This window comes from Triturus cristatus, chromosome 5_1 (genome assembly GCF_964204655.1).
Source record: "Triturus cristatus chromosome 5_1, aTriCri1.1, whole genome shotgun sequence".
In the NCBI taxonomy this organism is placed as follows: domain Eukaryota; kingdom Metazoa; phylum Chordata; class Amphibia; order Caudata; family Salamandridae; genus Triturus; species Triturus cristatus.
In genome coordinates, this window is record NC_140587.1 from 543,333,662 (window position 1) to 543,353,310 (window position 19,649).

Consider the following 19,649-nt stretch of genomic DNA (forward strand, 5'->3'; position numbering starts at 1 on the left):
GGTAGCGAGTGTAGCCCTGGGAGGGGAGGAGATGGGTGCCCCCGGTGGGTGGGGTCCCGCAGAAATGTCCCTGGTCTCTTTAGGAGACGTGGAAATGGTCCCTCCAACCCCTCTGCCTAGTAACACTAAGAAATATAGGCAGTGGGTGACCATTAATGGCCATAGGGTGGAAGCTCTCAGAGACACCGGAGCGAGTGTGACAGCTGTCAAGTGTCACTTGGTGTCCAGAGAGCAGGTGGTCCCTCATGCATTCTACCCCGTTGTAGCTGCTGACAACTCACAGAGTCAGTGTGAGGTAGCTCAAGTTCCCTTTGAGTGGGGGGGAGTCTCAGGTACTCTTCAGGTTGCTGTGAGGCCCGCCATGCCTGTTGATTGTCTCTTGGGCAATGATTTGGAGGACTCCCCTTGGGCTAAGGTGGAGAGAAAAGCGCATCTGGAAATGTTGGGTCTGCCTGAGTGGGTGTGTGCGACCACCCGGTCCATGTCAGTCAGTAAGGGTGTTGATGGGGCCCTGGGGCCTGAAAATATGGCCCAGGTCCCCACCGTGAAGAGAAGAGGCAGGGGGCGCGGGAAACCGTCCCCCATCGTTCCCGCGGTCCAGGAGGGAGCAGACCCTGAGGGGGATGCCCTGGAACCGACAGGAGAACAAGTGGCCGAACTGGGAGACCTGCCCGAGCTGACCCATTGGCAGCAGGATGGTGGTCCCTCCAGGGAGGAATTTTGTGCTGAACAGAAAGTGTGCCCTTCTCTTGTGGGTATGAGGCAGCAGGCCTCAGCCCAAACGACAGGTGATCAGTCAGGATCACATTGGGTCTACTGGGAGAACGACCTCCTATATAGCGAGCCTAAGGCTGCTGAACCTGGGTCAGCCCGTGTGCTGGTGGTACCCCAGCGCTTCAGAGCCTTCCTACTGGGGTTGGCTCATGACGTTCCGTTAGCTGGACATCTGGGGCAGGACAAGACCTATGACAGGCTTGTCACCCATTTTTATTGGCCCCAGATGAGAAGGGATTCAGATATCCATTGTAGGACCTGTCAAACTTGCCAGGCAAGTGGGAAAAGTGGGCGGAAGCAGAAGGCTCCCCTCCAACCTTTTCCCGTCGTCAGTACCCCCTTTGAGCGAGTGGGAATTGACATTGTGGGGCCACTGGACCCCAAGACAGCCATGGGCAACAGGTTTATCCTGGTCTTGGTGGACCATGCCACCCGGTACCCGGAAGCCATCCCTCTCCGAACAGTGACGGCCCCCGTGGTGGGACGGGCACTGATGGGTGTTTTCTCCCGCATGGGGTTCCCCAGAGAGGTGGTGTCAGACCGGGGCACCAACTTCATTTCGAATTATATGAAGTCCCTGTGGAAGGAGTGTGGGGTAACCTACAAGTTTACCACTCCTTACCACCCTCAAGGTAATGGGCTGGTTGAGAGATTCAACCGGACCCTAAAAGGCATGATCATGGGTCTTGAAGAACCGATGAGGCGTAAATGGGACGTCCTCTTGCCATGCCTGCTGTTTGCTTACCGTGAGGTGCCACAGAAGTCTCTAGGGTTCAGCCCCTTTGAGCTTTTGTATGGTCACCCGGTAAGAGGACCTTTGAGTCTGGTCAAAGAAGGCTGGGAGCAATCTCCCAGGAAACCTCCCCAGGATGTATATAGTTACATGCTGGCCTTTAGGAACCAGACTCGGCGCTTCAGAGATCTTGCTCAGGCAAATCTGGAGGCCAGCCAGGAAGAGATGAAGCGGTGGTACGATCAGAATGCCACTCTGGTTGAGCTTCAACCTGGTCAGAAAGTTTGGGTCATGGCCCCTGTGGAACCTTGTGCGCTCAAGGACAGGTGGACTGGACCATTTGAGGTTGTGGAGAAGAAGAGCGATGTCACCTACTTGGTGGACTTGAAATCTCCCAGGAACCCCTTAAGGGTCCTGCATGTCAACCGGTTAAAGCCCCACTTAGAAAGGTCCGAAGTGGGCATGCTCCTTGCCACGGATGCTGGGATGGAGGAGGAGAGTGAGCCTCTTCCTGACCTCCTGTGTGCAAAAGAAAAAGATGGGTCAGTGGATGGTGTTGTCCTCTCTGACACACTGACCCCTGAGCAGCAGCAAGATTGTCGCCATCTGTTGGTACAATTCCCTGATTTGTTCTCCTTAATCCCTGGTGTCACTCAGTGGTGTGTCCATGATGTGGACACCGGGGACAGCACTCCTGTGAGGCACAAGGCCTACAGGGTGACTGACAAGGTCAGAGCATACATCAAGGAGGAGGTCTCCAAGATGTTTGCCTTAGGGGTGGTTGAGTCCTCTAGCAGTCCTTGGGCCAGCCCAGTGGTCTTGGTCCCAAAGGCTGCAGCGCCTGGTGCTTCACCAGAACTTCGGTTCTGTGTGGATTACCGAGGACTCAATTCGGTCACCAAGACCGACGCGCACCCCATCCCCAGAGCTGATGAGCTCATCGATCGGTTGGGGGCTGCCCGGTACCTTAGTACGTTTGATCTAACGTCTGGGTACTGGCAGATCGCCTTGACTGATGGGGCAAAAGAGAGGTCTGCATTCTCCACACCAGATGGGCACTACCAGTTCCGTGTGATGCCCTTTGGGATGAAGAATGCCCCTGCCACATTCCAGAGGTTGGTTAACCAGGTATTGGCCGGGCTGGAAGATTTCAGCGCCGCCTACCTGGACGATATAGCAGTGTTCAGCGCCAGCTGGGAGGAACACTTGCGCCACCTCCAGGAAGTGTTGTTGGCCCTGCGCAGAGCAGGCCTCACAATCAAGGCTAGTAAGTGCCAGATTGGGCAGGGTTCAGTGGTGTACTTGGGGCACCAAGTAGGGAGCGGCAAGGTGGCCCCCCTGCAACCCAAGATAGATACCATCCTGGCTTGGGAACCGCCCAAAACCCAGACTCAGGTGAGAGCCTTCTTGGGTCTCACGGGTTACTACAGGAGGTTTGTCAAGGGGTATGGCAACATTGTGCACCCCTTGACCTCGCTGACTTCCAGGAAGCAGCCGAGACTTGTGATCTGGACTGACGCCTGTCAGAAAGCCTTTGACACCCTGAAAACTGCAATGTGTACAGCACCGGTCCTCCAGGCACCCGACTTTTCAAAAGAATTCATTGTCCAGACGGACGCTTCAGAGCATGGTGTGGGGGCTGTTCTAGCACAGATGAATGAGGAGGGCCGAGACTTACCTGTAGCCTTCATCAGCCGGAGGTTACTTCCCAGGGAACAAAGGTGGAGTGCGATAGAGCGTGAGGCATTTGCTGTGGTCTGGGCGCTGAAGAAGCTAAGACCCTACTTGTTTGGGTCTCACTTCCGGGTTCAGACGGACCACAGGCCCCTCAGATGGTTAATGCAGATGAGGGGTGAGAACCCAAAGCTGTTGAGGTGGTCCATTTCCCTACAGGGGATGGACTTTACGGTGGAACACCGCCCTGGTACAGATCACGCCAATGCTGATGGTCTGTCCAGATTTTTCCGCCTTAGTGATGAGGACTCCCTGGGTGAAGGGTAGTTCTCCCCACATTTCAGCTGGAGGGGACACGTGTTAGACCTGGCATCATTGGCATGAGTCTCTCCTCCATTTTTTTCTGGTTGCCTCCTCTGTTTACGATGTTTTTGCTGGTTTATTGCTTTGGGCACTGTGCCACTGCTGATCAGTGCCACAGTGCAAGTGCTCCCTATGTTAAATTGTTACATTGATTGGTGTTACCATGATTGGCTTGGTTGACTTACTGTTCAGACCCTAGTCTAGTGCACTGCGTGTGCCAAGGGCGTGTAAGTTAACTGCTGCTGGTGGGCTTGCAGCACTGGTTGTGCCACCCACAGAAGCAGCGTGTAAAATGTGTCTCAGGCCTGCCACCGCAGCGCCTGCGTGCAGTCCCTGACTGCCATGTCGACTTGGTAAGGAAACCTACTTACCAGTCTCTAAACCTTCACTTTGCCACATTTCAGACACCTCTATGGTAGGCCCTAGGGCAGGGTGCATTGTTGGTAAAAGGTAGGTCATGCCCTGATGTGTGTGGCATGACCTAATAGTGAATTACAGCCATTTTCGTTTTTCACTATTGAAGGGCTACCTGCCTCCAATAGGCCAGACTGGGCAGACTGATTATTAACTCCATTATAATCTATCTGACTCAGGGAGCATGGTAGCAAGTCGAGTTTAGTATCCCTGAACTCAGAATTTAATAACACACCCTTTAGGATGGATGGTTTTTAAATTCTATGTTTGAAAATAGCACTTTTAGAAAGTGGCTATTTTCTTGTCCAACTATCTACCTGTCTCTGCTGGTTTGGTGGGTGTGTCAGGGGCTGGGTGGCTCCAGAGGTCTGAGTGAGTCAGTGTGGGGTGAATGGGGCGTTTACACCTAGAGTGAGGGAAGAGTAGCCTGCCCTGCCTGACACAATACTGGCTCCGCCTCCTGCTGGGCGGCTGATAGCCCTGCTCCTGCCAGTGACAATACTGGCTCCGCCTCCTGCTGGGCGGCTGAGGACTCTGCCCTGCTCAGTGAATAGGCCAGGTGCCTCTGCCTGGCAACACCCACAACAAACCTGAGATGGTGGGAATCTCCCTGCTTGGACAAAGGGAACAAAGGGAAAAAGGGGTATAAGAGAAGGACCCCTGAACCAAGAACTCAGATCACTTCTGACAAGGAAACCTGTACCAAGGACAAGAAGCCTGCTGATCTAAGGACTTGCCTCCCCTTTCTGCCAGAGTGCTGTTTTGCTGTGGAGGAACCTGAAAGCCGCTTCTTTATTTTTGCCAAGGAACAAGGAGAGAGGAACTTGGTGTGTACTCTCTGAACACTTGCTAGGAAATCTCCAAGGGCTGGAAGAGTGCCAGTCTCCTGCTGAAGTCACAGGGCCAAAGGACTTCACCATTTGCTGAATTGCTGGAAAGTGTTGTTTCCAGTACACAAGGGAAAATCTGCAGTCTCGACGCCAGCAGCAACGCCAGTGAGCAGTGGGTATCGGCCCCGGCTCCAAGTGACCCCGTCTCGACGCCGGTATCGACGCCAGTGAGGAGTGAGTATCGGCTCTACCTCCAAGCGACCCCGTCCCGACGCCGCTGCTGATCGCATCGACTCGACGCCCTTCTCGACGCCGTGAGCGCTGCTCCGGCCCGACATCCCTCGACGCCGCTGCGGATTGACCCGACTCCGAGGCACGATCGACGCCGACCTCGACGCCGACATCTCGACGTCGTGGATCATCGTTTTCTTCGTTTCTCAAGGTACTGTACTTGTGGGGTCTGTTGCAACTCCAGGCTCGACGTAGCGCTCCTCGCGGTCGACGCCGAACCTTGGGAATCTTGTAGACTCGACGTCGTGTGACTCCTGTGGGGGTTACATTTTTGCCAAAGAACTGTGCTCAGAAGAATACTTTGCTAAAGAACTATTTGCCAAGAAGAAACCTTACTTGAACTATTATTTTTCCTTCCAAAGAGTATTTATTAAGTCTGTGGTATATTTTGTCGTTATTTGGTCTTGTGCTAAGCCTTATATAAAAATACTATTTTTATAATAACTTCTGTGTCGTGTCCATCTGTAGTGTATTCACTTTATTACTGGATGTGGTCATAAATGCTTAACACACTGCCTCTGAGATAAGCCTGTCTGCTCTGCCAAGCTACCAAGGGGGTAGCAGGGGTTATCTGAGTGTGTAATCCCCTTTCCCTGACTAGAGTTGGTTGGTCCCTATTTGTCAGAAGTGTATACCTCTGCCAACTAGAGACCGCCGGTTCTAACAGTGCGTTAGGGAGGGGCTTACTCAAGAAAGAAAGTTAAGTCTACGGTAGCTAAGCAATTGAAAGATTGTAAATGAGAGTGACAACGAAAACTACTCATGGTTAGTTGTGGGTGGGTTGTAAGTCCAATGAATTGTAAACCATACGTCTCACAGTACAGCCTTTGCACTGTGTTAGCAAGGCCTAAAAACTATAAGTACCGTTTTCAAGCTCGGTTAACTGGGATAGTTGTAGTATTTTTGTTCGGCACAAAAAAATGTTCTCTTTAAATAGGTCATATTAACTTGAGGCTCTGTTTTTTCCTTGTAGGACTGCTCATGCAAGAGCAAAAGGTGATGCTGCAGACCAAGCTGCACAGGCTGCTCGCCAGGAGTCCGAGATTGCAAGAGCAGTTGCCATAGATCTTTCACCCACGTTTCATCAGCCTGGTAAATGTTTAAGTCCTATATGTTTGTGTGTGTCTGCCACTCTATGATAAAAACAATTGTAATAACTGAAAATCGCTTTTACCCGCATACATTTTGTTTGGGTTTTCTGGTTTTATTGCAGTAACATGAATACAGAAACATCACTCGTTATTGATACACTGCTTCTCCAATGAGTAGCTCTCCAGCTACCTGCAAGTAGCTCTCTTGTCCGCAGGCCAGCCTCCTAATTTAGAAGCTTTCGCTTGGCTGACTTAATATATTTGTACTAAAATTGAAGAGTGTGTATTTTTTACATTTAAATTGAGGTGATTACTCATGATCTTTCATAGGGTGCCCACTGATTTAATTGTGTCTGCTGTGGTCACTATTACCAATAATATTAGTAGCTGGGGTAATTTTGCAGGAATAAAAGTAGCTCTTGTCGCAGAAAAGTTTGGAGACCCCTAATATATAAAATTCACCAGAGCATTCGGAGCAGAGTATAAAGAATGATTTGTCAATTGTATTCATTTGGAAGTGCACGATTTAGTTTTTAGGTCTCGCAGACCTGCATTGCAGTGCAGGCGCTGCTCACTCTGCGAGGGCGTTTTTGGATTCAAGGAGATTTCAGAAGTGGGCTTGAAGCCCCGCCCATGATTCTGATTGGCTGTCGTCATCTTTTATGGAAAACGCTGGCCTCTGATTGAAAACGAGGCTTTTTTGTTACCGCCCTGTCTCCTTTAGGCCCTGCCCACCCGGACTGGATCTTTTCCTTGCGGCGGTACAGGATGGGCATTATCTGGTGGGCGAGCACTCTTTTGGAAATGGACACTCATGGGGAAAATGGGCTGCAGCGCTATGCCCTTTCTGTTTATTATTATCTTAACGAGCGCGGCGCCCGCTAGGGACACCACGCTCTTTATTTATGTATATTTTTGCGGTGTACATTTCAGGGACACCGTGTTCTGTTTTTTTGTTATCTTTCTTTGAAACTGAGCATGTCGCCTCTTCAGGGACACGGCGCTCGGTTTCTTTATATATTTTTTAACTTTAACACTAAGCGCAGCACCCACTTAAAGGTCACCACGCTCCGTGATAAAGTTAAAAAATAAAAAGAAACCGAGCGCCATGTCTTCAAAGCGGCGCCGCGCTCAGTTACTGCCTGGCATAATACTGATTCACTTAAAATAACATCCAGTGTTCATTTTGTCCCCCTCCTCTCCGTGTTGCTTCCTCACAACCCCACTCTCATTTGTCTGCATCTCACTTAAGGGGGAGAACTGCGCGCCGCCCTGTGAGAGCTCCTTTAAGCTTGTGTTTTTTTGTTGTTTTTCACGCAGCCATTGTCTGACTAGCGAGCAAGGCATAGTGTGGTAAGAGCAGCGGTTTGTATTGCGCTCTCCCTCCATGATTTAAAGTGGCGCAGTTATTCCGCCGGGCCACAAGATACCAAGGGGCAGATTTATGAGCCCCTTGCGCCACTTTTGCGTCACTTTTCCCATGTTAAAAGTGACGAAAAAGTGGCGCAAGGGGCTCATAAATCTGCCCCTAAGCCTCAAACATTTATGGGTCGGCTACCAGAAAATTGATCCCAGAAATTAGGACGGATTGGTGTAGGTAATGTGCTACACTGACCTTTAACAACCGTAGCGTGACCAGTGTTACCACTCTATAAAAGCAACTCTACGAGGCGAAGCTAAACACCAGCATTGACTGGTGGGAGTGCCGGTCATAGGAACGCGCACAAACCGTAAGTGGTGCTTTTAGACCGAACAAAAAGAAAATACAAATGTTATTAATGATCCTAGCGCGATACAAGCATGAATCCCCGATGCTTTAGTGCAATAAATTGGTGTATTGGCACTGACAATTTGCGATGGGAGATTTGGTGGGAGGGGGCTGGCCGATCAGTAACCCCTGTAAAATGATTGCGAGTATTTTCTGAGTGGAGAAACGCTCGACCTTTCTGCTACTGTTCCAAACTTCGTTTCCCTGTCGACCCCTGTAATGCGTGGCGCGAGCTTTGTAGCTCAAATAGCAGGGCCAGCTCCGAGGTTTGTCCCTTGGGGTTGATAAATTAAAACGAGGGCAGAACGTGGGCGTATTGATGCCGCTGGCACAAAGCGAACATATGACACCCCACCTCATGCAAACTATGGCCAGAGATAGTTAAGATTACAGAATCTCACTAATGCCCAGGTCTGGTGAAGGCAGGGACTTCGGAGTCTAGCCGACCAAGGGGCCTGCGTTATAGCCTTGGTCGGTAACCTACGATCCTGGGAGCTGTATGGCATCCTTGCCTGGCTTATAAAGGAGTGGGAATAGGTTGCAGTTTCCAGTCTGTACCCAGGTAACTCTGGTGCCTACCAACATGGTTTGTACTTATTTCCATTGGTGATGTCTGAGGGGTCAGTTTTTTCTCTCTTCACATGAACAGTTCTCTCAAGGATCTTGTGAGAGCATCCACTCCGAGGATGACAGAAGTAACTCCTGCTGCGCCTGAAAGAATGAATGCACCTTTACGTGAAAATAAAGCTGCGTAAACTTGAAAAACTGGGAGAACACTTTACCTTTTAAACAGTCAGTCCTGTGTGTAGTTGCAGTTGTGTTTTTTTGTTAAAAGTTCATACCAAAGGCGCCGTAGTATAATTTACTACCTGGCATGTGTACCATGTTGCACGCTGGACTAAGGCACCAAGCAGTGCCATTGATTCGTCCCTTGTTTCGAGATGATTGTTCATTCAGACTAGTAGTTTGAAACGTAGTCCGGTGGCTATATCCGGCCGAAGTTGGCAAAGGAATGACTTTGCTGGTTACTGTGGCGCAGACAGCCAGTGGCGGTAGTATTTGCATGCATAGACCGTGGTAAGGGTGGAGCTTCTTCTTTGTCTGGCAGAGTTGTGGCCAAGTAGACCGTTGTTTTCCCTCTTCTTTTACTAAAGACTGCCAAAGACGTTAAATCACTAGGAATGAAAATATTATGTCCTGGGTTCCAAGAACAGTGGTTCTTTTCTTTCATTGTGTTTCTGGCTGCACTGGCCATGAAAGGGACCCCGTGTCTGGCGCTGGCTCCTTCTTGACCACTAAGAAGCTGGTCTTGATCAGTCTTTTGTGAAATAATTTTCCTCTGCATATATGTAAGAGATTTGGATTAACAGAGGCCTTCGAAAAATCAAATAAAGTACTCAGAATTGATGAGTTTTAATTGTGACAACAAGACTGATAATTTGCGGTCACTGAAGTCAGGAAGGAATGGGCAGTTCTGGACAGCATTGTCAGTCTCCAGGTAGGAACTCCCATGCAGGGCAGCACCGAGTAGCTGGGATGAAACAAGCATTTACAATGCAATAGGTCTCTCATTTACGTGAGTTGAAGCTATAGGCATTGTAAATGACAATGTCTTTTATTTATGTTTTAAAAACCAAAACATAAATAAAAGGCATTGTCATTTACAATGCCAATAGCTCAAACTTGTGTTAATGTGAGACCTATTGCATTGCAAATGCATGTTTATGTTTGTATTTCTGGGCTGTTTAAAGAAAAGAAAGGGATCAGGCAGTACAGATGTGGCAAAACACATAGCTGTGTCCTGCTTTCGCCAATCCTTGCCTTTCCTCCTGAGTCCTTGTACATGCTGTCGAACCTGCTGTTGTAATCATCCCATATTTATTTCCATGGAATTCAAAAATCTTTGCTATATGGTTGAGCTTCCTTTGTACCTATTTAGTATTTTCCTACTTCTCTGCCCTTTCTACTTCCCTAAACTTTTACTGCTGTTCTAGGATCGCCCGATATCACTGGTTCATCACTGTCCCTTCACGTCATCCTGCTCTCTCTGCAGTCCCTCTTCAGCAGATGTTATGGTAGTGTTTTCTAGAATTTATTTAGTGTGCAACTGCCACTATTCCGGCATCATAGTACTGAAACTGTCCGTAACGATTATGCGCAGGCCTGTTAGTTTAGTTGGAAAGCTGTGTAGTTGTAAGTAGTGTGTGCAAAGATCTGGGTGTGACAGGTGAGGCCCTGATGTGGTGTGCAGTGTTGAAGTGAACCCGACCCGACGCTGCTGGTGTGTGTGCAAATGTTTATAGAGTTATAACATATGAATAGACCACAATTTTTGCACTATTTATCTTACCTACATACCTGATAGAAGCATTGTTGCTTGCTGTGTGTGCCACCAAGCCTAGATAATCCATGCAAGAGTAATTTAATTAGTCACCATTGAGTATTGTGCTGCTTTCCCTGGCTCCTCTGACTATCCTCGGCACTCACTCATGTAACTCTGCCTCTGGCTGAGCTCATCCTGTTGCTGATACCTAGGTTCAGGTTCCTCTGCTAGGTTCCTCGAAACAGAAGCTTGCATTGCCCCTGCTTGTTTGGTATCTAGGTTTGAAGCTTGCATTGATTGTGACTGATATAATTGTTCTCTATGTGAAGGAAGCTTACACTGTTGCTGCACCTGTTTTTTCCACACATAAGATTGTGCTGCTGCAGAGTATGGTACACCTGCTGTTTGTATTTGAGAATAGTCTGTGCTGCTGCTGACCCTGCTCTCTGTGCTTTATTGAACCTTGTGAAATTCTTTATGGTCGGAAACACCTTTATTTTGTAGGTTCGGAGGCATTAAAATAGTTTAGGGTACATGTAAGATTCAAAGGTTCTTTTACATTTTAATTACAGATGGGTATAAAGAACCTGTGTTGTGGTCAGTCTTAAATTCATGAACACCGTGGAACTTTAGCATCTCCGGATAATATGGTTTGATTAGGTCCATCGACAATTGTACGTTTACAGCTTTAACTAATGCATTTTTTTCTTTCTGAGTTTTATATATCAGAGCTCTTTACATGATCACCAGTTGCATTACATAAGGACACTCAGTGATTTGCCGAGAATCACAGGATGTTGAGCGTTGTTGCCGAGGCTCGAACCCGATTCCCCAGGTTTAAGGTCGACCGCCTTAGCTGTTAGGCCACATCCTCTTCCCAATGCTTGGATTGTTTACAGTTTAGAACTATCCAGAATCAGATTTTCTACAAATAAGGCAGAGATGTTGGAGTCAAAACTAAAAACTCAAGCCATGTGTTTGTTCCTCGAAGAATACATGTGATCAAGTTGCTGTCTCTTGTATCTCGGCTTTGATCTCTGTGTATGTTCATGGTACACCAGCAACTGTGTTTATCCCTCAACCCAAGATCAACTCTTTGTTATGTTGTGTGTATTTGTAGAGTGCACAACTTACCCAGGAGGGTATGTTTGCTCTGAAGCAAGAGCTATAGTTCTAGCTAGAGTCACGGCTAGGTGAAGAGCTAGGTTGTCTGTTTCTTGCAGTATTCTAGAACCGAGGAGAAAGCTCTGATGTGCAGGAGCAGGTTGTTTTAGGCTTTAGGAGCGAGGTAGGAGAAGACAGACTGACTGGAAGACAAAATACTTCTTGAACGTACTGGAAGGCGAGATACTTTGGAAATCTTGTTCCAGGCCTGTCATGAAGATCTGGATAATGGTGTTTCTGCGGTGGTGTGGGATTGGTATGCTGAAGTTGGTGAGGTTGTGGTCAACAGCCAGGTGTTCGTGTGGGCCTGTCTCTTGTGATGCTGCTGAAACTGGTGAAGATGAAGTCCAGTAGGTGTCCTGTGGTGTGTATGGGTCTTCCATTTGCTGGGGGAGTCCGAGGTTGGACAGGTTGTTGAGGATATTGGTCATTTTGAGATGGGTTAGGTTCTCCAGGTGGTAGTTGCAGGTGCCGTAGATGAATCAGAGACACACAGAATGAGTCCAACTAGGGTGATATATTTGGAAACCAGGAAGAGTTGCTTTTATCTGGGGATTCAAAGCATCCCACACAGAGGCCATATTTTAATCTACAGGTAAAATGTGGAACTTGTAAATAGTACAATCAATTTTACCTCCCCTCCAGAGCACCGATTCTGATAATAACTTTGTAGTATCCTGCACATGTATTGTAATGTATTTTCCACCACCTGCTCAACCGTTGCCTGTGCGCTGAACACAATAGAATGTTGGAGTCTGATGAGCCTTGGAATGTTGGGACACAGAGAGGTGAAGTGACAGTTAGGCATGGGCTGAGCAGCAGACAGGCTGCTCCTGGTGGGGCTCTCCTTCACAACTAGATCTACCTGTTTTTCTAAACTACTCAAATTGTTATCTTCATGAATAAAACATCTTGAATTCACATTACCTGTGTGGGCCTCCTCGCTACATTTGATGGCGACGAAGACTGAAATACAAAGAAGAAATAACAGCGAAATGTGTATAGTGCAGATTTCCAAGATGAAGAGGAAAAGAACATCAATAGGAAATCTGGACCAGGGAAATAGAGAGAAAGTGAAGAGACACAAACAGTATCTTTATACTCCTCCCCATTTCCAAATGGACAATTCAAATAAGATCAAAGTGTGGCATTGCGCGCCAGCAATGTAACATCATAGAAAATTATAATGAAAGTAAATAACGGTCGATGGGAAAAATACCCATGACCGTCCTCAACCCCAATGTTAAAGAGTGAGGAGCACTGTGAATGGGAAAAAAAACCATGACCAAGTAGGCCGTGTAAAGTAAACCCCCCATGTAGAGGAAAACAGTACTGCCCTGTAAAGATGGGACTATAACCCATTAGAATCCCTATGTGAGGGTGAATGAGTAAATGTAAATGGGACTGTGACCCAAGAAACCGTACCCTGTGTAAGGGACACTGTGTAAATGCAAATGGGATGTGACCCAAGAAACAATGCCTTATGTAGGGGCACCTGTGTAAAATGTAAATGGGTCAGAGACCCATGGAAAAGTGCCCTGAGTTAGGGTGAAAAACGTGTGTGGCCCGTGTAGTCAAACGTGTGTGTGAACCCTAATGCATCCCAAACAACGGGAAATATTACATGTAAAGTGTGGGAATGCGAAATAACACACAAGGTCAAGAAAGTGCAAAACATGTCAATAGCATAACATATTATGGGAAAATATTCCGCCGATAAAACCCAGGAGTGAGGCGAGTATGAACAGTCCCTTGAGCAAGATGCTAAAAAGAGAAAGTCATGCGTGGACAGAGTCTAATGGAAGACTCGAGAACTAGCTGTTAGATCTCAATGTGACGTTGCCGCCCTCGTGCACTGCCAACTACTAAATGTATCAAAGGTTCATGTGGCTCGAAAATCATGGCCAACATGTACATACTGACTTCAGCACACGACCCAGTGAGTAGCATTGTCTTGGGCCTGGGAGGTGCCAGAGATACGTAGCTAACAAGCAATCCCTAAAACGGGCAGGAAAAACTACACAGTCAAAATCTTACATTTAGATTAAGAAGTCTAACGTGAGCGGTAGCGTCACCAATTTCCTCCGTAGTGAAATAGAGCAACAGAGAACCTTGATCCTGCGATGAACAATTGCCCAGGAGCATTGCGTGCTGTTTACATTCGCAGCGAGGCAAAATGGAGACACGTACATAATGTGCTGCCGGGTGGCTCACAGCACAGAAGAGCACCAAACAGCGTCTATGATTCAGTTCAGTCCTGACGTCACAGAGGGTTTGTGAGGAAAATCCGCGCAGTCCGCTAAGTGAGGAGAACAGCACGCACAGAAGGCACTCAAGAAGAGCAACGGAATTACCGGTTATAACTGCCGCAATACCGATAAGACAACTGAAATCTGTAGAGAATGGCAGGGCTGATGTGTAAATGTGCAATGGAGACATGAATGCACACGGCAAATAAAATTACTTTAATCACCAGGCAAAACTTATAAAGCGCGATGACATGAAGACAATCCTCTTAAGACACGGACCAGAAAAGTGTCCAAAATGTCAATGTCCCAATTGGTGAAACTTCACTATGCAAACATCAGATAAACATCTACCAGGCACAGGAAAATAGTAGGCCTAGTTTTAGGTCAGCACGAAGACCTGTAGGCATTCCTCTTCTGTCAAAGACATAACACTTGCCAACAGTGTCAATTACTGCCAACGTTATCCCGCACATGTATACATCAGAATTGCCTCTCAAAGGTCACAGGAAGCGTGTCGGGAGCCTCCCGGGGCTGCGGATATAACGTGCCGCCATTTTTGTGTGAAAGTGAGTAATGCATTTGCGGAAGAGACCCGTGGACTCTCTCATCTTGCTGATGTATTCCAACAAGGTAACAGCGGGCTTAGTTCCTCCCGTTTTCTCTTCTATGGATAAAGTGCCTTATGCCTGTCACATTGTGTCATCTATGGATGTTCACCCCAACGTTTGTTTCTATATTTGCTGCAGACTCTTACACCTATGAGGTACACGTTTACGGTACTCACACAACATTTCATTAACCGTGAGTACAATTTGGGTTTGGTTTTCCGGTCCATTCTCTACAGCATCAGTTACATGACTATATATGCCCGCTTTCCCACTTCCTGTCCTCTTGGCTGACCTCAAGATTCTCTTTCCATCGTTAAATCCTATGTGGGCACCACCCACCACAATCTATATCCACGTCGGACCCTTTCTACGAGCTGACATTCCACATTGGGTTTTCTTGACATGGTTTTCTACCAGCTGCTGTGTGTCACAGTACTACGGTGACACGCACACCCTGAACTTTAACTGTGACACAGGTCTACGATGTCATTCTCATCTTTATCTTGGACAGTCTGCACAGGTTAATGTGTTTCAGTGTTTATGCCATATACATTCATGGTTTCATTGTGTATTTACTTTGCGTTCGTTACACATTACGTTTCTTTATACTGGGATGGCAATGGGTATCTTCCCTTCTGCTCACATTACGTTTGCCTACATGGGATACAACTTGCTTGTATGGACTCTGGGTACTTACCTTCATTGGGTTCATTGTTCTATTTACTTGTGTACGTTTTACACAATATTCTTCCCTACACAGGGATGGCTTTGGGTCTAGCCCCATTTGCTCATACACGTGCCTATTTGGGCTAAACGGTTTTCACCATTATAAAGAGCACCGTTGCATGGGTCACAGTCCCATTTACATTTTCACAGGTACCCTTACACAGGGCAGTGTTTCATAGGTCACAGTCCCATTTACATTTTCACCGTCACCCTCGCACAGGGCGTATTATGGGTTTTAGTCCCATCTCTACAGGGCAGGACTGTTTTCCTCTACATGGGGGTTGACTTTACACGGCCTGCTTTGGCATGGGCCTTGGTCCCATTCACAGTGCTCCTCTCTCTCCTGCTTAGGAGTAGAGGACATCCTTGGGTTCCTTTCCCCTTGGCTGTTATTTTTTCGCTATGTAATTGTTTGTTACAATGTCGATTTTATTATGTAACCCTATAAATTATATCTTGATTTGTTCGTCTATTTGATAATAGGGGAGGATAAGTGATACTTTTTGTGTTTACTTCGCTTCTTTTCTGTTTCTCATTTGTTAAGATTTCCTCTTGATGTCACTACCTTTTCATCTTTGGAATCTGGACCATACACATTTCGCTGTTATTTCTTCTTTGGTCTTCAGTCTTTCCCTTTCTGCAGTGTTATTCTCTTTCTTCCTTGTTCAGGAGGAATCTCTTCCTTCTCTTCTCCCAGTGCTAGGGTATGTCTTCTGTTCTGTTCCCGTTGTGCCTTGTCCTTCTTTCCTTGCCTGCCTGCCTGGCCAGTGGGTGTGCGTAGGGGTTGTTTTTGGTACATCTGTCTCTCTCTTTTTCTTATTTCCTCTCTTGCGTCTCACTGTCTCCTTCTTTCTATCTTCATTGTTGTAGAGGTTGGATTTTCCATTTGCTTACTTACACTTTACCTTCTCCTCCTTGTTTCCGCCCATCTATCTCCTTGTTCTGCTTTGTTTGCTCTTTTCCTTGACGTTCTCTCCGTCACTCCATTGTTCCTTCCTTGCTATCTGTCCCTTGTTCACACTCGTTATTTTTATCATATATTGCATTTGTTCTTCTGTTGGAAGGAAAAGGGATATCTAGTATCCTGCATATGTACTGTACTGTATTGTCCACCACCTGCTCAGCCAGTGCCTGTGCTCTGAACTCAATAGAATGTTGAGTCTGGATGAGCCTCGGAATGTTGGGACACAGAGAGGTGAAGTGACAGTTGAGCATGGGCTGAGCAACAGACAGGCTGCTCCTGGTGGGGCTCTCCTTCCCAAATTAACTGCTTGTTGTTCTGAACTATTCAACATGTTACCTGCTTGAATAAAACATCTTTATCTACTACCTTCCTGCATGGACCTCCTCACTACAAACTTGTGTTCTGCAGTTTCCTGGCATATGCCTCTAAAATGTTTCTAGCTGGTGCTAAAGCACTCTTCAATCTCCTTTGCAGATTTAACCAGATCAGAAATTGGAGGGGGATGGGACCTCCAATTCCAAATGACCAAAGTCTTCACAGACTGGTCGGGGAGGGTTCACAAGAGGATGCAGAGTCACAAACAGTCCTTTTGGGTTAGGCATCTAGGGTTACTTTCATATGTTGCTCCTTCTTACCCTTAGAAAACTCCTGTATTTGCCCACTTTGCATAAAGCGGTCTACAAGATCCATGTGATATGAGATTAGTATGAAGATATTGTGTTCTATTTTATTAAATCTGAGTAGTCCGTCCCTGTGAAATGTCGGTTTTTGCTCCTGTCAAGTTGGACAGTAGAGATCCAAGAAGTGTTGCTGTAAAGTGTGGTATGTAAGAGCCCCAAGATACCCCCTCATTTTCACGGGTTCGTTAACACCATGATACCTCAAATCCATGAGCCTGTTGGTGTTTGTTACAACACTTATTTGCCAAAGTTCATTAGTAGCATTTCTACAGCTTGTCACCTAACTTGAGGAAAAATATATGATTAATAATCATTTCTGAAAATGTTTTCAAGGGGTTGGGTGACTTGCAGGGCTTCCTGCCCAATATATGCTTTGAAAGTCTCGTCAGTTAGTGTGACTTCTGTTCTACACAGTAATTGGGGTACTGTTGGCAGTTTTTAGCAGGACTGCCTTACCACTAATGAGAGAGAACACATTTCTCTGAAGAACTTCTATACTTTTAGTGAGGTAGCATTGGCACCTTTCAGCATGAATACTGTGCCATTTTTGGGAACATTAGAAGTTTACTTCCTTCCTGGATGTCTCATGCACATGATGAAAATGTGAAAACATGTATTTCTTAAGTAAAAATAAAAAAATGAACCGTGAAAAAGGGAAATTTGATCTTTCAAATTAACTAAAAACGTCCGGTTTTTGTCACAATTAGCAGCCAAGGCCATCTTCGCAGTCCCACCAGGAACGCTCTTGCACTGCTCCTTTATGCAGTGACTCTGAGTTCCTGGGAAGTCATAGATGGCGTGGCCTTTTGTCTTTCACCCCCCTCCCACCCAATCGCCCCTCCACTCAAAAATCTCTTGCTTTTTCTCTCTCTCTCTCCCATACTCTGTGAAGGAAATACAATGAGTCTTAGAATTGCATCTTTTTTTATCAAGGATTTAGTGCTGATTTTCCAAACTTGTCAGAAACCTTATAAAAATTCTCAAGAAGGTATATGATAGACGATTTTGCTAGGATGTCAGCATCTTGAGCCTTCAAAATAATTAAATTAATTTGAAAGAGCCATTTGAGCTGTTCAATTTTAGGAAACCGGAAGATGTTTGCCTGGTACATCCCATTTGTTACCTCTCAGACTTTCACATCTTGTGAATCTAATTGTAATATTCTGGAAAAAAATAACTTTTGGCCACTAAAATGCTTGCAAAGAGTGGAGATCTATTTTTTATAGGAACCTGAGAAGCTTTCAAAGTTGGAACTGTTTATCTTAACTTGGTGCATGTGAGGCTTTTAATGCCGAAACATTTGTCAACCCTGGCAGGCTTAGTACATTTCTCAATATGACACGTTCATTACCAATATACCAGGCATAAAGAATGTCTTAGCTGATAGTCTGCGTTGTTGATATCTGTAACCCCCATCTCTGATTGAGCAATACCAAGTCATCAACTTCTGGAAGTATTTAAGTCCATCTTGGAAAAAGTTAAAAAGGCTTGTGAAGACTTTGGTCATTTGAAATTGGACATTTTACAGGTACAGACATCATTGTCTGTCACTTGATAGGTTTCATTATTTTCCAGAAGGCTCTATTGATCCCTTCTATAAAAGAAAAACCTCCAAAGGGACATTTTACAGATGTTATGTCAGGACATTTTGGGGTAGCTTCCACCCTGAATTGGATGCTACACTTTTTTGGAGGCCCTTCTGTGAAGTATGACTAGAGTTATAAATCCTCATGGTCAGTGTGTGCTCAGGGAAAGATTCAGCGCAAATTTTTTGTATATCTGCTTTTGTTCTGATACCTCCTGAACTCTGGCATACTATATATACTGATTTTACTGTTAAACTTCGTCCACCCAGTGGTTACTGTGTAATGATTGTTGATGTATTTTCCAAAATGACTTATTTTCTTTTCCTTATGAACCTAACCTCTGCAAGAATAATGTCTCAAACTTTTATTTCTGAGATCTTTCATCTTTATGGACTGCCATCTGTAATGGCCGTGGTTCAAGGTCCTCAGTTTATTTCATGCTAGCTTTGTGTCCAGCACTGGGTATTGAGAGATTTCTTCTTAGGACAACATCCTCATACTAATGATATCTTCCATTAGCATGTATTACCTAACACAATGTTAAGTGTAGGGGTACCAAGGTATCACATTTATTTGGTCCACAGGGATATCACCCTTAGACATTTGGAGCCTCTCGTTGAATAGATCCTCTATTCCTTGCAGCTGAAGAGTATATAACTCTTTGTAGGAACAACACTGCTTAGTAGCAGAAAACCTTCACAAAGCAGAAAACCTAGACTAAAGCCGCTGTCCTGCACAGAAATCCATGACTACATTTTATTCCTTTTGGCTCGAGTGTATCTTATACATTTCCACCAGCATTTTCATTACCCTTCAAGTAGAGACCTGTAGAATACATACAGGTTTCCACATTCCTCAACTAAAACCTCCGTTTTGTTATCTTTCTACAGAGCGGTCTTTGTTCGAAATACATGAAATTTGTAGCTCTATAATTTTTTAGAAAACTATTTTTTTTAATAGATTGGGATGGTTGCGCTCTAAGCGAGAGATCTTGAGTGACAGCCTCTTCTTTCTGTTCATGCTCTTCTATTGGTTGAGATTTTTGTGTGACTTTCCTGACTAACCTTATGCTCTAGGGAGGGAGTATAGTCTTATTATTCGTGGCTGCCTCCGCTTTCCAACTTGAAACGCCACTACAATGTTCTTAAAAAGGCTGTGTCTCACTGAATGCAGTACAGCGCTTTCCCACTTTGTCCTGAAAGGGAGGGGGCCATAGGTGGCACAGGCTTTTTGTTCCTCTCCTCCAGCTGCTTTATTTCAGCAAGGTCTTATCTAGCACACCGCTCTTTGCTTGGTCGAAGAGTCTAACACTCACACAATAATACTTATGATAATACTTCTATCCACAGATTCCACACCTTGTAAGTATTCCCCAGGCGTCAGACAAGATCTGGAATTTAAAAGCAATACT

General features: G+C 46.0%; 1 protein-coding gene across 1 annotated transcript in view; it reads left to right on the forward strand.

Annotated features, from left to right (window-relative positions):
• Nucleotides 1-19,649, forward strand: part of JPH1 (junctophilin 1) — a 454,495-nt gene that overhangs the window by 287,680 nt on the left and 147,166 nt on the right. Inside the window, exon 3 of the mRNA XM_085605419.1 lies at nucleotides 6,053-6,171. Coding sequence (XP_085461545.1) covers nucleotides 6,053-6,171 — 119 coding nt within the window. The remainder of the gene's footprint in view (nucleotides 1-6,052; nucleotides 6,172-19,649) is intronic.